Source organism: Pocillopora verrucosa, chromosome 1 (assembly GCF_036669915.1).
Source record: "Pocillopora verrucosa isolate sample1 chromosome 1, ASM3666991v2, whole genome shotgun sequence".
NCBI classification, from domain to species: Eukaryota; Metazoa; Cnidaria; class Anthozoa; order Scleractinia; family Pocilloporidae; genus Pocillopora; species Pocillopora verrucosa.
In genome coordinates, this window is record NC_089312.1 from 24,936,072 (window position 1) to 24,956,488 (window position 20,417).

Here is a 20,417-nt window from a genome sequence, read left to right on the forward strand (position 1 = left end):
CCATCCTCTCCTTTTCAACATTTTTTACTCCTCTGATTTTGTCATCTACAATGAACAATCATTTTACATTTCATTCGTTTAAGGCAAGTTTCTACGACGTTAAAGCGATTAAAAGTATCGGGACGAACCTTCCCTAATATTTTTAATTTGTCATTAATTCTACACACCAATTGAAGCCTTCATATGGCAGGAAAGACATGAGCCAGATTTTACAGTTAAGTGATTCTTGAAGCTAATACAAGATAAGGGTGTGGTTATAATAAATAAGAAAAGTGAACAGCATCGTCTGCGGCAAATCTGAGTGATTTCATTCCCTGCGATTATTGCCTCAACGATCTGTCTAAGTGAATGTCGTATGTACAAAATAACTGTTGATAAGAAAAGGAAGGACAATAGACGTCTCAATCAGAAGAGAGAATTGCAACAAGTTAGATAAGGAAAGCATCTCTAACGAACAAAAATCGCATTTACAGTCCAACCGGGGTGATTCTCTAAGGCCAAAGCAAGCCAGATGTGACCCACTAATTGCAATAAGTCCTTCGCTTTACGTAACACGAGCCACGCAACCCTATGCCACGTCTTTCTCTTTTTCAACGCCATTCCTTGACTACAATACACTAGTTTACCTATAAAATCCGTTTAACTATAATCAACTGTACAGAACTGGACAGGCTTATGACGCGGCATTATGCTCGCTCTCTTTGTCTTCGTCGTTCTTTTCTTGCACGTTCTTGTCCTTGTCCCATTTCACAGAGTATTTATTGTGTTTGATGGCTGTATCCGTGATAGTCTCGCAAGTTGTTGTGCAGGGATGAAGCCCATCCACTCGTCCCAGCAGCCAGTCATGACACCCGCTTTCCTGGTCGCTGGACACGTGATTCTTAACCCACTCGCTTAACCACGACTGAAATCTGGAGTGAAGACGGTTTGCCACCAAAGAATGACTCTGGAAAACAAACAAGCAAAATCAAGTACATTCTTCAGCTTCAATCATATTCTTTCTTTCTCTTTCAAGCTTAAATTGAAGTGTGCGTTTATTGGGGGAAAAAAGTAAGGAAAAACCGAGGTAAAAACGATTGAATATTTGAATTGAACAAATAATCAAAACTGCTAGAGGCAACAACTATGAATTCGAGTCCTGGCAACCACTTCAGTCATACTGATAGTCCCTATTTCAATTCTCTTTGATTTTTGTGTTTCTTTGATCGATTTTTACGTTTCTGGCAGGTTGTGAAAAAGAATGAGAACAACATTAGAAGCCAATGACTTCAAACAACGAGCCGGCCCCATCATTTTTTTTCCTTTTATCACAAGACGCTTGCACATTCTTAGAAGTCTGGATTTTCTATGGATTTAAAAACTCTACAAGACTTACATCAGAAACAAAGATTCCGACTGGTTGACATTCATTACTCTTCTACCTCCATTTCCTCTTCAAGGTTGCAACATTACTGTTTGACATTCAAGGCGGTCGCTCGCAAAACTGTAATAAGAGTGCACCGTGCCTTCACTTACCTCTTTTGCTCGCTTTAGAGACTGTCGCCTGTACAGGTAATCCTCACTGCCTTTGACAAATCGAATCTTGTATGAGTTCAAGCTAAGTTTGCATTCCATAGAGTTCTCGACTTCCATTTCCTCTCCTTCATCATTTTCTTCCTCTTTATCGCTATAGAAAACAAACATTGTCAGAAAAAAAGCTGTAACTATAAAACCAGAAGCATGGAGCTGACATCTGTCTATAAGGTCCAAGTCTTTCCCGATCAAAAATTATAAAGGAAAAAATAAAAAATTTAAAAAAAAAGCCAAAAACCTTGGTGGCTTAGGGATGGTTGGTGCTCGTTTACCCAAGACCCAGCCCTCCAGGCTTACGAATTCGCCGATGGATTTAAGTTCCGCAAGTTCCCAGGATCCCAAACACAGACATAAGGCAAAGACAAATTTCCACGAATGCTGGACTTACTTCTCTTATCTACCACTTCAATTAAATGGTAATTGAATCTTTGCTGTTTGTTTAGCCGATAAATTTTCTCATACTAACCTGTTGTTTCCCTCACTTTCAGCATCATCAGTTGACGATCCATTATCATTTGTCGTCGATTCTTTCTCGGTGCTTGGGGTGGTCGACGGTTTCATCCGCGAGTTGGAACGAACCGTTCTGGAGAGAAAAAAAAACCCGCACCCTTTTGAACCACCCATTCAATCTTGCTCGATTATTGTGTATTATTACTGTCACCGTACAGGTATTACGCACGAAAAGGGTCCTTCCACGATCTCTCACACCGTACCTTTAGCGAATACTTGGTGAAATTGCTCAAGCTGTCCATTAGGTGACGATCGATGTTTCAGGCTTTAAAGCGTATTATTATCAATATACGCGGCCAAATAGAAAATCGGCCTCTTCAAAACACACGCTCAGCGGGCCGCAAAAGACTGACAGCGGGCTGCTAATGCATTATCAGCCCTACAGCTGATTGGTTCTTGCTTCATCATCCGACGGAGTTTTAATCCGTTAACTTTGTGATGATTCTGTTACCAGCATGGACATTTTTTTAAGGTTAACTTTGCGATATGCTTATTATTTATAGACGATTTTAAGCATTTTTTCGGTAATTTTCAATAAGTTCACTGGACTGAGTTGATTCTTTAATGGCTTGTTCAATCAACACTTACATGATGATTTGAAGTGACTTTGAATTCGTCATTCACTTAGCTTGTATTATTAAAACTCGCATTCTTGATATCATTTGGCCTTGTTTATTGATAATAATGATAATGACATGACTTTTTGAGGGAATATTGTTTATTTGCGCCCGCGTAGTGTCATTTGCGGCCCAAGCGCGAAGCGCGAGGGCCGCAAATGACACTACGCGGGCGCAAATAAACAATATTCCCTCAAAAAGTCATGTTATTCCCTTATTAGCGGCATAAACAAGGAGATACCGCCCTCTACAACAGCTTGCCAGAAATCAGACTCTGGAAACACTTGGAGTTTCTTGTGTCTACCTGAGAGAGAGACCTAATAGACACTTCTTAAACAAGACTTAAAGCATTCTAACCTTGGTAAAAATATGGGTTTGTTCTGTAAATGATCCTTGACCTCTGTGGAAACTTCCTCGCTGCCGACAAACTTTTCGACGTATTCATTCCATTTCTAATGGACAGAAAAAGACAAATTCAAGTTAGCTACGCTAAATTAACGCACAAGGACCTGTCACCTTTGAAAAGAAATTCTCCAAAAACCCCCCAATAGAGCTGTATCTTCGTGTATCTTCAACATATCGATCGCTGGCCAACCTGTCAACTTAACTGATGTCGAGACCTTCTTTCCTGCAAGGCTGATAACTCTTCACGAATTTTTATAGGGGTCTGATCTCAAAACCTTTTCGGGGGATGATCTCAGATTTTTACATACAACACTGACCTTTCCGCATGCCTTGCTACACATTTCTTTCAATGACAGCCCTTAGGACCAACTGTCGGGTTTTATGTTGGATAAATAAAATCACCTTCACCTGCTCAAAATGCAGTACAATTCTTGTTATTGGACATACCTCTACTTCGACTGGATCTTCTGAATGAGAGTCCTCTGTATCAAGCAACTCAATACTCAGTCTGCAGATGTTCTTGTCTTTGTGCTGTTAACATTAAAATAAAAAAATAATGATAAAAAATTAAAATAAAAAAATAATGATAACACAAAAAGTGCAAACATCTAACAGTAAAACAACCATGAAAAGGAGGCCGATCCGAAAAACAACAGTGATACACTTACAATGACAACTTTGTAACAGTTCTCATCCGAAAGCAGTGACTCAGATCTTTTTTGATATGCAGCTTCTGACACTGCGCGGGTATGCTGAGTGGCCGAGCTTCCACCGGTGGCCAGGTTACCTTGCTCCTGCTGGTATAGTTCAGTGACCTGGTTGCACGAATCGTCTGTAACAATGGTGTGTAGCTGAAAAAAAAAGGGGAGTGGGGAGGTTTATAAACGCGTAACGTTTTTCAGGGAGGAAGTTGGTTTTAATCCTCATAAAGGTTTCTTGTGACTACTTGAGTGGGTAGGGATGCCTTTAAACAAGCTGGAGTAACAACTATGATATTCACGTGAGAATTTCCTTTACTGCCAAGTCATCACTCACCTGTCTAACTATGTTCTGTACTAATTTGTCCATAGTAAATGCGATGTAAGCGTGAACACCAAACATCTCGCGACACGTATCCTCAAAGTTTGTAGAATCCATGTTTCCTACAATGAATGAAAATCAATTGCATCGTCAACATTCGATAACATCACGTTTCCAGAAGAGAAACATAATAATCCAAGGTATTTAACTCATTTGTAAACAACAAAGGATAAGGAGCTGGAAAAGCTTGATCTTACCGTCCAGCAGGTTTCTTATCATGTCTAGAAACGCTGGATAATATTCCTCAAGGTCTATCTCGCTGGGTGCCTTGAGTCTCAGAGCAATGGCTGTGGCCTGTTTTCTCTGCTGCTTGTCACAAGCTTCACCTTCAGCTATCATGACAGACTGTTGATACATCTTCAGCAGTCGCTCACAGAGCATCTACAAATGAACAATAAGATTACGTTTAAACCTTTAAGCCACAATAGTGACCAGCATCTAATTTCTCCTAACAATATTACTGCCTGATCAAATGTACAGATCACGAGAATGAATGAAATGATCACCAAAGTTGAAATGTCTTGATGCTTGAACAAATTCTCTCAATTAGTAAAATAAGAAACATACGGAGAACAGTGACGAGAATATACATGTTGATATCGGGGCTTAAAGGGTTAAGATATGTATGGCAGTTCAAAACCTCGCTCAAACGTCCTAGAGTAATACTTTGTGTCACAATAGGACGCTCTCCAACAAGAGAGTATCATGAGGATTTTCAATTGCACTGAGCGTTCCATAAAACAACACACACAAAAACAATAATAAAAATGAAAATTTCAAAAAAAAACTTTATAACTTGATTAAGTTGTGTTTCTTTACCTGATGAAGTCTGAAGAGTAAGTACCAGTTGTTGTTTACATATATTAAATTATAGGCATCATCCTGAAAGAAAAGTTTATGGAATTATTAACATATGGATAGTCATAATTAAGGCCCAGCCTTAATTCAAAGGCAAACGCGTCTTCCACTCGAGCCGGACCCTGGGGATGGCGAACTACTGTACAACTCAAGTTTTAGATATCATTGATTTTACAGTTTGTCAATGTTACATGACTCTTTGAGGAAGGCAACGAAACTTTTAAAGTTTCCAACAAACATCATCTAACTACTTGTAAACAAAACTCTAAAAAAACCTTTCAAAAAAACCCAAAGTTACTTACTGCTTCTGCCTCTGGTAAACCGTTAGTAAGTTCCGGTTTGCCTGGAACAAAGAGAAAAGAAATAAATGAAACTCAGAAAAACACAAAACAGTAGATGTAAGAATCATAACTGAAGTGACACTCCCTTGTACCGCAGGGTCTACCGACGCGCTACACATGTAAAGGCAAACTGCACGCGTCAATGATGGTCCCTCTGCTTTTCATTTCGTTGCCTCCATTGCAACCGCTTTTTGATCTTGTAACACAGAGTGCTCTTTCCTCTTACAAGCACATAAAGTCAAAGAACGACTAACTTAGTTACACACAGAGAATTGAGCGTGTACTCTTTGAGCTTACAGTTACTTACCAAGGCCGTTAAGTTCCTTTACCGAATCTTCATCATCACTTAGCTCACCCCTAAAACAAAACAGTCCTAAGATGAAACATTCTCTTCTGTTAAGTCAGAAAAGGGATTAGCTACACATTCCAAAAGTACTACTTCATTTGAACTTAAGACTTTCTGGTAACTCTTACGAAGGACCCTTTAACAAAATCGGCGCCTGAAAGAAAAATTTACAACAAGAAAAAAAAGTCTACTTAACTAAGAAGTAAACAAGAAGTTGGCTCAGTTAACACTTCTGCTTTCAAAAGTATCCTCTAAACTGTACTTGTATTTTTGCACCATGAATTACTCCACAGCAATGTAGTGCGTGTCAGCAGCTGGTTTAAATCGACTGCAAGTGATTAGCAAGGGCCTATGAAAGTGAGACGTACACATTCAGGCAATGGAGGGAGAGAGGGAGCTGTCTAACAGGCTCCCCCATATTTCATGTCCGCTTCCTCACACGGTATATGTACGTCCCTCTCTTCTCCCAGGTCACCTTATACTCAAATAGACTTCCTCTCCTTACCTTGGTGCGAAGAACAAATCCGGTAGGAAACAGTGTAAGAGAAACTTTATCCTTGCTTTGTCTTCCTTATGAATACTCGTCTGTCTCTTCATGTGATGAACAATCAGACCGGCCGCGTCATCGAGAATCGACTTGTCCTGGTAGGTGTAAACCAAGTGAGGGCCCCCAGCATCTCCATTACCTTCAGCCGCTTGCTCTTGTCTCTGAAACGCAAAAAAAACTTGATTTGAGCACCTCTGAGATGACGTTTATCTACATCATCATATTTTTGGTTCCCTCTGTGGCATAGTAGGCGTACACATGACATGAAGAACCTTACGAGATAGATTCTTGGTATAAACAAACACAAAAACATGAATGTCCGAAAAAAGGAAAGATGGTAAAGAATGTTGAAGATTTACAAAGTCTATGAATGCCCACTTAAAACGATGAACAAAATTTTCAAGCTACAAAAACTAATGACGTATATCCTTCAAGAAATTTTTGTACCAAAACAAGAAAATAAAATGCTACACAGCTACATTCCACGTTGACGTGCATCTGGTCAGTTATAAATTACAGCGGGAAAAAACGAAACAAAAGAAAAAGCAGCCAACAAATTGCAAACGTATCACTTAAACGCTTACCATATGAAATTATTCTTACATCTCGGTTCATTCTAGCTTCTATGATGTTATGATAAACAACCGCATAATTTACGGAAAATTTGACTGCTGCGGGAAATTTTTCAGTCTACTATTTTTACTCTAAATTTCAAAATAATATTTTACTCATCACTAACTAAATGTTTCGTTTTACCTGTACCTTTGCTTTTAATCTAATCTGTTTAACATCACTAAGAGAGAGTAGCTTTAATATATATAGAAATATTTATTGTGTATTGTAGTTTACAACGACAAAAGAGCAGTGCAAACAGAATTTTTAACCAACCTACCTCATCATAAATTGTCTCAATCTCATTTATCAAGCTTTTCGATCTCATGGCCTTCAAGTCATTTTGTTTGAAAGTGATCCCTTGATGGTCCAGGGACTGCAAAGGAAAAGTTATTTTACCTACAAGTTAATACTGTGTGAAAATAGTTTATATACTAGTTCCACAAATTCAAGATGCAAGAAAAGATTGAAAGGGCAATAAAAAATAAAGTGAAAGTAACACTATCATTTACCTTTAGGTAATACTTTTCATTCTGATCTCGCCATATCTTATTAAACTGCCTCTGAGATTCTCTCCACTCCTCTTCTTTGGCTTTTAACCTAAATCAGAAAAATTCATCTCAAAACATTACATTTGTTGAACGACAAAATTCTACACTTTGTGACATAAGCACATTCAGAATTAGAATTAGAAATGAAACAAATTGGGGGTAATTGTGGCAGCCAGCTGATGATTCAACTCTTTGCCAGAGAAAAAAAACATTTTGTGCTGCAAAGGTTTTAGAGTATGTCTAATTCTTTTCCACAATAACGTTAACTGAGGGTAGTAGGTTTTCAATCAGGTTATTTTAGGAGTGATAAGATGTTTCACTGATTGTATATATATGCTCAGACAAGCGTATGCATAGAAGGTAAATGTAGCATAACTGGTCTTGAAATGGGAAAATAAATTTCCTCACCTCTTAAGTACCAGTGGCACAGCCACTGCAGGTGTTTTCTTTAAACCATCAATAATATCAGGAGCTTTGTCACCATATATCCTTGTTAAAAGATCAACAATTATATATGTATTACTAATTAAAGGAAAAGGATAGTTTCACTAAATGTCAAATAAAAATTTTTTCTCAATACTCCTACTGTTTCTTAATGTAATGCTGATTGTGCTGCAATACATTTGGATTGAAATCATTCCCATCCTTTGAATAGGATGCACTCACAAACATTAGTATGAATGAAATAACAACCCACTGAGAATTCAAGACCTTGAGTAGGTTTTTTTTGTTGTATTTGCCTTCCATATTTAATAGAACTTCATCAAGTTATAATGGTTATGACAAGAAGGATGATTGTACCTCTGGATGGCCTTTTTGTGAATGAACTCAGATGTTCCTCCAATGCAGCTATCAAGTCGAAATTTTGCCTGCTCTTCAGCAGACATTCTAAAACAAAGAATGACAACCAAACTTTAACAAAACAAAGACAACATCAAGCATTCTGAACAAGCAGTTGCAGACTTACAAGTTAGGTGCAGCATGTAAGCAAAGTCAAGCTACATGTGTGTAACTACATAAATGCACATAAAATGTACTGAACAAAGCATGTAGCATCATCTAATTGAAAAGAACTTTGCTTAACTACCCCTGTACATCCTACATTTAGCAAGATAAAGAATTCTCTACATGCACAAGTCAGTACTACATACCTCTGTAGTTTTTTCTGTATGGCTTCTAAAACACGAATGGTGGAAAGATTGGATTCTAACACAACATCCAGCTGAAAGAGATTTCCCACATTAAAATTACATTGAAAATGGTTTGCTTGACTACAATACTAAAAATGCAAAAATATATGCATGTATTTAAGGAACAAAACAAAAGCAACTGGGAATAAATAAAAAGTTTGCAAACCAACCTCAAATCGTTCGTCCTCACACCTACACATAATAAGAAGAAAAATGGAGATTAAAACACATCCAGAACATTAAAGTCAAGAAGTGGCTCACATTGTGAATAATTTACAACTTAAGAACTACAGACTGTAACCAGGTTTAAAAAGATAAGTTCTGACTTTTGATCATTAATATTACCTAAAAATGTACTCTTCATATTGGGTTTTTCTTGTTCCTGGAAAGGGAGTGTCTTCTGACCATGAAGGAAAAGACACCCAGGTGTCATTAAGGACTTCTCTACACAGAGCAGTACGTCCACTACATTTTGGCTGTGTATAGCTCTTAGGAAGTGCTCTATAACTTGTGCCGTATCTCTTGCAAGAGGAATAATCTATCTCAAGATGATGCAATTCTCCTGAAGTTCGTTCTTTGACATTAGCCACAGTCTCCATGGGAGAAGAGTCTTTGTAGCCTAGGAATTCCTTGAACCATTGAAACAGCTCTGGGTATTTTCTGCAAGGGAATTAGATTACCAATTAAAACACCACACAGTAATAAATGGAAATGGGTAATTTAAATATTTCCTAGCAAAATACTACTAAAACAGTATGATGTGTTTCTCTGAATATGATCAGCTACAGCTGTTGATCAATGATGTACAAACACAGGAGACTGCTGACAGACAGCTGAAAGTATATATCTAATTAAAGGAACAGTTAGTTTATTGGGACTTACCCTAGGAAGTTGGATGCCAGTTGAACCAGTTCGGATCGAGAGATAACTTCTTGATTGAACAATACAAGACAACGCAAGAAGTTGTCATAGAGCTCAGGATTTTTGAGTGCTTTCCTCACCTAGACATCAATAAAGATAAATTATATTTTCCAAGGTTATGTTAGAAGAACATAAAGATACAAGTAAAGAGTCTCACTTACCAGAGCAGCAAAATAATACTGTAGAAAGAAAGTAAATATTTAATTTCATTACCTTTTCAAAAAATGCAAATTCTGAGAAGGTGCCATGTTTCTGTGCCTCATCCAGGGGTACATCTTTGATTGCACTTCTCGATTTCTTCTGCTAGAAGAACAAAATCAGTGCAAAAATGAATAAATGATACATGCACCAATCCCCATTTTTTTTTTTTTTGGATGTTGATTTCCCTGAATAGTTTGACATTAACCGAAAAAACTGTCCAGTACCATTCTGAAGTTGGCAATGGTTTTAAAATGTAAATACTGTTGGCTATCACATTTTAAAGCAGCCAGTCATCATAAACAAACAAACAAAATCATGTGGCTTGACGTATCATGAAGGACATGATGCAACTACTCCTACCTTTGCCTGAGGGTGGGTTGGGGAAGAGGAGACATTGTTTGAATTTCTTCTGATCTGGTGTATCATACGTTTTGAAGAATTTGACCCACCTGCAAAAAACCAAGGAACATTATCTTGACCAACTGTAGTGTCTCTTGGGCCACTACCCCATATCATACAGCTTCATGAAATGAACACTTTCTGACATACATGTAAGAAGATATATCTATTGCAGCAGTACTCCTTTTAAGCAAGGGGACACACTAAATTTTTAACACTGGATAGTAACTTACCCGCTGGCTTCTTTGTGGGAGGTACATACTCATTCCTTGCAGCTGTCAGGTGAGCTGGCAACCTGTTTGCTGCTAATAAACCCTGAAAAACAATCAGTGAAACAACATCCACATCTGTTAATTTGCACTCAACACTGAATAAGTGACTAAGCAGGGTGCCATGTTCACATATTGTGGAACCTCCCTTGCATTGGTCCCACCTAGAAATAAGTTCCTATACCATATTTAATTAATTAAATGCTGCCCTTGAATTAATGCCACATTTTAGAGCAGAAATAAATTGTTAATGAATGCCACCCTCAAATAAATGCTGCATCATGATGTGGGGAATATTCCAATAGTAGACTCAGAAAGCACACAGTGATCAATGCTTCAAACACAGTTGGAAATTTTTAGTAAGCCAGACACAAATCCTTTTGAATGTACCAGTTCCGAAGTTGAGAATGCCCATCTGACATTAGATCTTTATTCATGTTATATATTGCAGTAGTATTAACATGCAAATTGTGAAATTGAGAACAATTTAAAAAAATACTTTTTAGACAAGCACTAAAAAATGTTTCTTTTGCTTTCAATTCAGATAGTCCATTGCCATACTATTGTTTGCCAGAAATAGATTGGATTTTAAATAAATGCCACCCTTGTATAAGTGCCACCCTCTAATTAACACTGCACTCCAATCAAGAAAAATTTAATACATGCTGCCGCATTTAATTGAATAAATTCAGCAGCCTTAAGCATGGCTTCATGTCATCGCACTGCATGACAGGAATTCAAAAGAAGATAAGTGGTTCGTGCAGCAAACAGTTCTCTAACCTTTGATACAAGGCTATGAATGACAGTCTGAAAGATGTATGAGTGAATATTTTTGGTGAATGGCTCAATACACAAATAATTCTCACCAAAATAGCTATTTACAAGAAGAGAGAAATTGTAACAAGCCATGTGACTAACCCCAGACATTGCAGCACCATTAGCATCCGGAAGAAACTGGCTGAATTCTTGAAGCAAATCTTCTTGATTTTGAAAAAGCTTTGCAACTTGATGATACACCTATGGATGTGAAAATAACATTTCGGCAAGGAACAAATGATGCAAGCACCCAAAAGGAAACTCTGGTGAAGCTTAAACCTCACTCTTCCATAACACCTAACAATAAACACAATTTCAATCCAGAAACACATAGAAGTTTTAAAAGAATACAAATATAAGTGCACTGTACCTCACTAGCAAGTTTCGCTTCTCTTGTATAGATCTAAACAAGAATAAAAAGACTTTAAATACACACAAAAAAAAATTGTATCACAAATTCTCCCACTTGAAATGAAATGAAAAGAACTTCTCCTGTCCAGGAAGCTAAAGACACATGGACTTACTTCTTGTTCAGACAGAGGAGTTCCTTGCATGGCAGCCTGCAAATTTAATTCAGGGAACAAAATTCAATTAGGAAAGAAATGAGCAAAAAACATATCCACCCAACTTTCAAAAAGAAAAATTACCAAAGGAAATGATCAAATGTCACTCTCATTTCGTGTTCAATGGAGAGTATCAAATGTTCAAGTCTAGGCCAGGTTGTTCGAAGCAGGGTAACATAACCCTGGGTTAACATGAAATTTGATTTCAGATCTGAAGGCTTTCAAACAAAAAATTCAATTTATCTTACTGCTACCTTACCTCTTTGATGTTTTTCTGCTCCTTTTGATATGTGTGGAGAATTTCCAAAAAAGCCTTGTAGATGTCTGGCTGTCCTTGAAACCGGTTCTATTGCAAAAGAAACAAAAATATCTCTTGTTAATAAACTGAAACAATTGCTTGCACCATCTTCAAAAAAAAAGTGAGACCTCTTCACCTTTATTTTGTTCACATAATTTATTGCATGGTTAAATTCCACTGGTTGCTGACCCTGTGTTACAAAAAGATAAAAGAAATCCAATTAAAAATTTATGGTAATCAGGAAATGCATTGGAAACCCAAACTCTACATTTTTTCAAAGTACTGTAACACCACTGATGCAGGAATTGGAAATGCTGTGCACCATGTGCATATGGCACATAAGTAAACGAAATGGCATCATAAGCCCATATGCCTATTTTTCCTTCCTAATCTCTGTTGATGTAAAAAAATTTTATGAACGTCTTCTAAAGCCGACCAAGTTATCCCAAAGAAAAACACTGAAGGTAAAATCTATTAACAATAATGTTAGATAAATCACTTCTCCAACTTAATAAAATCAGCCAAAGAACAAACTTAATTTACAGCAAATCAAAACATAAGACCATGCATCACCGAAAAAAAAAAAAAAAAAAAACAAACAGGATTTGGAGTCTTATTATATACAGACACAAAAGCTACTGTTTTCAGGTAGATCAATGTTAAGCAAAAACCTGTAGCAACATCTTATACAAAACCATGATCTTATATAAAAAAAAAAAAAAAAGATACATAAACAAGAGGGCTTTTGAAAGTTTTTACATGTTAACTAGGGTAGATTTAACAAGTAAATGTTACAACTGGAACTTTTCACTTTCAGGAATGAGCACATGTGGCTTGTGTAAAGAAGGTGGCTGTACATTAAAGTACTGAGCTATTTAAACGTGTCTTTGACAATAGCATTATACCTGTCCTTGTTGAGCAGTTGGTGACTGAAGTGGTTGCTGATGTTGCTGCTGCTGCTGCTGCTGCCCCTGTTGCTGCTGTTTCTGCTGTGACTGCTGCTGTTGTTGTCCTTGTTGCCCACCTGACTGATGTACCTGTAATAAAACATACAACAATATTCAAAAGGACAACTGTAGCTACTGCACTTATCTGTCCTGTGACCCTTTACAACATGGACAGTAAAAAGGTTAAGGGTATCCAGACCTTCACGTTTTTCAAAAGCTTGCCAACGAATGTTGATAGATCAAAAATGTTGAAGAATACTAGCTGGAAAGTTAGTTTTTACTTTCTAACCCATTTGGAGGAAAAACGTGTTATTGGCCAAGTCTAAGGTCAAAGTATGTACAGTATGATGACCCAGCAAAATGTGCCTTACATGGGTAGCCAATCAGGACTGAGGATTTTCTTCACCTAGCACCCCTTGAGAGCAAGCCTTGTCACAACAATGCATTTAACCCAAAGTTAACAATTGCAAGGCTAAGTGGAGGTTGGGTGCCTGAGACATCTTGAGCTTCCACTATTGACAGCCAGCTCCAAGCTGGAGACTTTTCCCATGGCTAGAAAATCCTGGCAACCCAGCCATGAGCCCCACACAGGAAAGGGAAACAGGCACCCATTACACTAAATAAGCAGTGGGAAGAGGAGGGAAGTGGTGGGGAAAACTACCTGGACGATGTGCTGCCACTCCAAACAACACTGCAAGTTCACACTCAAAGCACACACAAGAATGCCTCAAGTGAATAGCACATGGAATTGACCCATCTGCAGAAACCACTGACTATTAAAGAACACTGATGCCATTTGTTGCTACATCTGTTAAATTGCATTTAACTGCATTACCATGCAAGTCAACACCTAACTCACAACCCTTACACAAGATGTTTCACCTCAAATGACCCCTTCTATTAATTTGAAATGAAATGCAAACCCAGAAACACGCACCACTCATTTAGAAATAAAACAAAAAGTAGTTCCACTCACTGGTTGCTGAGCTGGTTGGATAAGTGTGGTTATCTGAGACTGTCCATTGGGTGCTGTTACTGACACAGTGCCAGGATCACTGGCATGCACCTCAATCTTGTACCCAGGTGGAAGGAATGTATTGAACCCTACAATTAATTCTGGATGTCCCTTAAACAGAGATGACACACGGCTGATAACACCTGGAGTATCAATGCTGGGGAGAAAAAAGAGATAACATCACTGACTGAATCACTATCTATGAAAAGTTTTCAATGGATATTGCTTGAACAGCAAACATGTAGATACCTTTGGGATTTAAACTCTTTCATAATGTCCAGGAAGTCATTATACACTTGAGGCTGGTTTCCAAACTGAAGTTTGACTTGATCTAAGTATGACAAGGCATCCTCAACCTTAAAATAGATAATAAATCAAAACAAAACTTCAACACCTGAGTTGTTCAGTATCTCACACAGTGTGGTGTTTTATTTGACAAGTTAACTTTATAGTTGCAGTTAGGAGGCACAGTAACCTAAATGTTAGTGTGATTAAATATGGAGGGAAACCTGAAAAAATTCTGAAGAAGCAATGGGGGTGCTACAGCTATAAGCGAATATCCACAAAGGATTTAAATCCTTTATTTGAATTTACCATTTTAGAAAACTATTAATGGGACAGTCACTTTTTCTCAGCATGGAATAATAATTCTTTGTGCCCAAGACTAAAACTGCTGATGGTTAAATTAGAAAAAGCCTTGTGCACACACCACAAACAAGGTAGAAGCAAGGGAAAATGTTACCAGTAAATTAAATAACAACAATTATACATATCACCAGTAACACTAAGTGGAAAATGAGGCAGACCTTCATAGCATATCAAGTAAAATTTGCTTCACAAGCTGAGTGATGTTTCTTTTCTAAACCACTTATATTCAAAATAAGCATTTTTATTCAGATAATGTTAAAAAACAACAGTTTTTTTATACCACACCTTTAATCGTTGAAACTGTTGTTGTTGACCCTGAGCTTGTGCATGCACCTGTACTTGGCCCTGAAAAACGATAACACACCATTTATGAGTTCTTTATACCTACCTCAATGTCCATTGATGTCATGCATGCTTTTAACAGTAAGGAATGCTTTCAATTTTTTTTCCCCCCCATTCCAGAGTTGAATTTGGTCCTGCAAAATTTGAATCAATTTACTTTGGCTAGCATGATAAAAAAGTCATCTAGTAAGACAACTACTAAGGAAAAAATGGGACACAAGCTATAATGTTTGTATTTCCCTTCAAGGGCCATTTTTGTTGATATGATACCATGTGATTTCCACCACTTTATTAATCAAACACAGTTTCTCTTTGATGGTATTCCTAGAGGATGATGTGGATAACAGCTAGCAGTAATGAAATGTCACATGATCCACAATGGTAGCACACACAAAAATTCCAGTTCAAAAGAGCTAACATGTTCATTTGTTCTCACACTAAATGCTTTAAACCAATTTGTTCAAAACAATTTAACTCCCATTCTTTTCAATCACAATGGGATTTCTCTATAGCAAAACAAACACATTTTTTTTCATTTCAGATGAAACAAAGTGTCAACAATACATAAACTCTATAATAACAATCTCAACCAAAACAGACCTACACAAAATGAAATCTAAAGTATATCAAGACCAACAGTAACAACCACAGTACATAACAGAAGTAGCCGTATACTAAAATTGCAATATACAAAGAAGTACAGCTGTACATCTAACTCACCTGGTGATGACCAGATGTTGGATTTTGAACATGAGGATGTGACTGAGGAGTCTGTGCCTGAACTCTGAAAAATCAAAGCAGTTTTCACAAATTTCCTTTACCCTTCAAAAGGGAGGTTTACCTTCTACCAAGCCTTTCAAATCATATTGTTGACAGGTGATACCGCGAGCTCGTGTGAGGTAATTGCCCATTTAACATAGCCACACACCATTACAAATTGTACGTTTACATCATTATGCTGATCCTCACAATCTTGTTAAGATAATGAAAGGTTTAGATTGAGAAAGAACACATGTACAACTGGTCTTTCGAAGAAGCCAACACAGTCACTACACTTCCAAGTAGGTTGTGCATCAGGAAACAGAGATTGGAGGTTCCTTCAGCAAGATTTTAATAGCCTGAGTTTCTTTTTTGTTAGATGTGGAGAATATTCTCCAGTTACTTCACTTCTTCTTGTCTGCTACTTTATTTTGTAAAGAAAACCCTGCAATCCATGAAACTGCTATATTTGCCCACATGAAATTTCAAAGATCTCAAGTCACTCTCTGAAAAAACTTACTGATATCCAGGGGCACCTGCCATCTGTGCAGCAGCAGGGAACTGGGCTAATCCACTTAATCCATCCTGCTGGAGCTGCTCAGAATAGGTTGCCATGCCAACTGGGGCTGGGGCAAGAACAGGAGGGGGACGGAAACTCTGCCTGTTTTGACCATACACACTGTCGTGGTCTTCAGGACGCACCCTCTTCATGTCTTGCACCACAGCCTCATTCAAGCAGTCTTCTAAGGGTCAAGCCTGATACCTAAAACAACACAGAGATGGTACTGTGTTCAGTTTGGCTGTTTTAACTTCTGGTGCCACAAAGTAATAGAACAACCTTGTTTCCTTATAGACGCTTCCCCCATTCCAAGTTCTTATTTTTTTTCCTTCCTTCTTATTTCAACATAGGAATAAACTGACACCATTCTTTTCAATTGGTCTTGGGAAATAAAATCCAAAAAACAAAAATGGCAACATTTAAGAGCCTGCAGTTTCAATGGCATTTGTCACCTGAGGTCCATGACCTTCCAACTAAGAAATAACATACCACAAAATTAAACAGAAAACTCAGTTTTTTTCTGTTGCACTGGCACTGGATAATCACATTCCAAGATAGCCTTGTGAAAGTCAATTCCAAAACCTCAAATTACAACTTGTAATGCGAGTGCACACACAAGCATATTTTCAAAGATAGCAGTTAAGACTGCATGTGGCTCCTGATATGGCACAATTTTTATAGCATTGAAAAGAACCAAAGGTTGAATGATGATGCTATATGGTAGCTTTACTGAAGATTTGTCTTTCATGCAAAACAGAAAACCTGCTGCATCCCAAATACTCATGAGAGCCCTGTTCCACAAGAGAAAGATGACTCCAGAATATAGTGAGTAACTGACACCCAAACAATTATTAAATGGTAATAAATAATTATACTAATTATAACAATAACAACAATGATAACAAAAGTAATAGTATTGATAATGATAACTCATGATTTGCCTGTTAGCTAGCTCAAGAACTTCACTGTTCCTCTGTTGGTCTATCCCTAGACTCCAATAATGATTAAACTAGCCTTGTTTTCATTTTGATTTGCCTGTTAATTATAAATCCTTTCTAATTTCATTTCTGCAAGAAAAAAGTCTTTTTTTCAATTACATGCCAGAGACACCACTGCGAAATTATTCTGAGATGTCTGTCATCCATTGCAGTGTCACAGAACTGAAAAAATTATATCTTTGGATTAACTTGGAATAATTTCCTGATTTTAACGGTAGAATGCTCTCTCTTTTAAAGATAATTTTTTCCTCTAATTTTAATGTTGTGCCGATCACTCCTTTCAAGACATTTCTTCAAGATAAAGTTTTTTTTTTTCATGCTCCATTCTGAAATGCTTGTGAGATTTTTATTGTCTTCTTTAGTAAACTAAGAGACAAATAATGAGTAGCACTGAAAAATAGTGCAATCACCTGCTGATATTCAGTGTAAAATTCGAAGCAATTCACAGAAATTGTCACAAAGCATCGAACAACCAAAGATGTTTGAAACAAACAAAAGCCAAGACTAAGGAATATCAGGTAAAACTCGGAAGACTTTGTTGTGGACCAAGAGGTTATTTGTTTTCTATTGCTACTCTCACTCACTCAACAGGACAACATCATGGCTTTGCCTACTTAGGAGGCAGTAGCCATAAAAATTCTTACAGCACCTCCTGTCTCATACAAAAATCAGAAGTATCAACTTATTCTAAAAAACTCAGATGAGGAGACTGAAAAATAAGGAAAAAAAAAGAGAAAGTTAAGTTGCTGCAGTAATTGCCTCTGTTGAATGTGGAAGTAACTTACACGTTCCATACAACCTAGCATGTCTTGAATATTTTTATACATGTAGATAGAAGTTCAAGAAAGAATAAAACTACTAAATCTTCACTTGGTAAGAATAAATTACATCACCTAACCAACATAATGAAACCACACGAAAATTTTCAACAGAACTGTATTTACTTAAAACTCCACAAGGACTGGAAAAAAAATCTTGAAACGGTCTACAGGAGACTCATCAATCCTCGTGAAACCCATATGTTGATTTCTACTGACCAAAAGCGCCGTGTCACAAAATTACAAAACCCAACATCTTTGGTGTATCGCTGACAACGATCTTTCTCTAAAAACAAGTGTCTCAACCAGAGTGAGAACCACAGTGTCTACGGCAAAACCAATGTTATGACACCGCTCAAGGCGAAGTGTAAACTTTATTTACAACAGATCATGACGACATATCGATTCGACAAAAACAATTCATTGGTTCAAAGAACTGAATGGCTAAATCAAAACAAGTATGTTCGTTTCAGCGATTTCACTTCTCGAGCCATGTAGAGTACGTGGGCAAAATCTTTCTTTCGAGTTTCATAACGAAGAAGAACGAACAACTGATACGAAGACTACCAATTCCTTTCATCGAATGTTCAGTGTAAATACACTAGTAATTAGGCAAAACGATGGTGTAAGGAAGATTTTCACAACGAAAAGGCAAGTTAGAACAGATTTTTGCAATGAATCAAAGAAAATAACAAGCATTCTTACGATGTGAACAATATTTATAGGCACAAGATAGTAAATTCTAGAAAATAACAGAAAGAATTGGTTGACACCAGCAAAAACTTGCCCCGTCGTACACCCACACAGGATTTCAACTTCCGACTGGGGAAACTCGAAATTTTAGCACAGAAGGCAACACAAAACTATCAGAAAAACAAGAGATAGAAGAGCATACTTCCTCAGCAAATGTGGCATAGCAACACAAGCTTTTAGTGATCGTTCAAGTAACGTACTATGCTGATTACGTCGGCGCGAAACTACAAATCCACAATATGCATACACGACAGGAAATGGAATTCAAAGCTTCAACAAGATCATGGTCCTTGCAATTGTTTTTGCATTTAAAGGTGTTTTAAAGGCAACAAAATTGCAAAACCAAGGCTATAAGAAAATCCCGAATGAGCTGGAGAGGACATTGTATTACTGCTGTTTAGATACAACGCAAAATGAACCGAAATTCTTTACCATCCATGTAATAAATATATAGCACACTCCCACACGTCCAACTCGTAAACACTGATGTTTGTGCCCTCTTGGTTAACGTTTTTTTCACTTATTAGGTCTTAAATTGGAAGCATATGTTCTTCTTTTGTCGAACATTAAATGGAAAGTGACAAAAATCAGCTTCTGGGCTGTTGCCATCCACAAACTGTCATACACAGACACAATAACAGAGTATCGTACGGTAAACGACATCGTCCGAGGGCTGCAAATGGATTCATGATCAAAATATAACCACAAAACTTACAGTGAGTAGTATCCCTGGCCCTGACGAAGGTATCGTTCTTTCTTGATCCAAGGATGGTGGATATTTTTAAAGATTCTGCAGAAGGATACTGGGTAGAGAGCGTTCCCTTGATTTTGCTTAAGCTCGTAAGCGAACAGTCCGCGAGCGGTTGACGTCACACACTCTAGAAGAGAAGCCAATCAGATGATCTTATTTTGGATTCAAAATATTCCCGCCGATGTGACATGTGACTTTGAAAGGCCCACCCCCTTTTACCCTTTTTGGCACTTCCGGTTGTTCGCTTCCTGTTTATTTCTGCCTTAACTTCCGCTTCCTCTATTCCTTTGCAAGATACCGTTTTCACATAAACTGTCATGACAGTTTTGTATCCTTTTAGACCCCATACGCATTTGGGAGTACATTTTTCTTCTTAAAGACTTCATTGGCCATGCCATATGAATAACTTCACCATCAGGTAAAGCTAAGAAGTGCGCTATCTTAGACATCATTACGTGGATTGAGGGCTGTTAGAGAAAACCCAGAGTCTACTGCTGTGTTCTCACTGGTCTACTGTGTGAGTATTCAAGAAACAATTCTTCCTCTCCCTCTCCTCCCCAAAAAGGAAGTATCAGTGGCCACATTCAAAGAAACGGCTGCAAAGGAGACATGAGTATGGATGGAGTCATCATCACAGGTGCCTTTTTCAGACTTCTTTTCCTGAAATTCTGGATCTAACCCCGTCTATCAGGAAGTCTACTTTATCTGACTTTCAACTGTATGTGGGTTTG

The 20,417-nt window shown here is 37.6% G+C and overlaps 1 protein-coding gene across 2 annotated transcripts; it reads right to left on the reverse strand.

The window, feature by feature from the left end:
* Window positions 1–238: 238 nt before the first annotated feature.
* LOC131796469 (paired amphipathic helix protein Sin3a-like) lies at window positions 239–19,800 on the reverse strand. Of its 2 annotated transcripts, none has more exons than XM_059114063.2 (35): window positions 19,651–19,800; window positions 16,328–16,570; window positions 15,769–15,832; window positions 14,992–15,051; window positions 14,308–14,414; window positions 14,020–14,215; window positions 13,002–13,133; window positions 12,233–12,286; window positions 12,058–12,144; window positions 11,760–11,795; window positions 11,606–11,638; window positions 11,338–11,436; window positions 10,384–10,465; window positions 10,112–10,200; window positions 9,764–9,850; window positions 9,512–9,630; window positions 8,975–9,289; window positions 8,800–8,821; window positions 8,591–8,661; window positions 8,241–8,327; window positions 7,848–7,928; window positions 7,401–7,488; window positions 7,169–7,264; window positions 6,235–6,437; window positions 5,691–5,740; window positions 5,345–5,385; window positions 5,004–5,066; window positions 4,382–4,565; window positions 4,140–4,246; window positions 3,773–3,955; window positions 3,552–3,635; window positions 3,057–3,151; window positions 2,039–2,155; window positions 1,516–1,666; window positions 239–946 (listed from the first exon to the last, which is right to left on the reverse strand). In XM_059114063.2, the coding sequence occupies exons 2-35, from the start codon at window positions 16,516–16,518 to the stop codon at window positions 674–676; spliced, it is 3,747 nt and encodes a 1,248-aa protein (XP_058970046.1). In that variant the 5' UTR covers window positions 16,519–16,570; window positions 19,651–19,800; the 3' UTR covers window positions 239–673. The 2 variants fall into 2 exon arrangements, with proteins under 2 accessions (XP_058970046.1, XP_058970045.1); XM_059114062.2 differs by having other exon boundaries at window positions 9,764–9,853.
* Window positions 19,801–20,417: the final 617 nt, after the last annotated feature.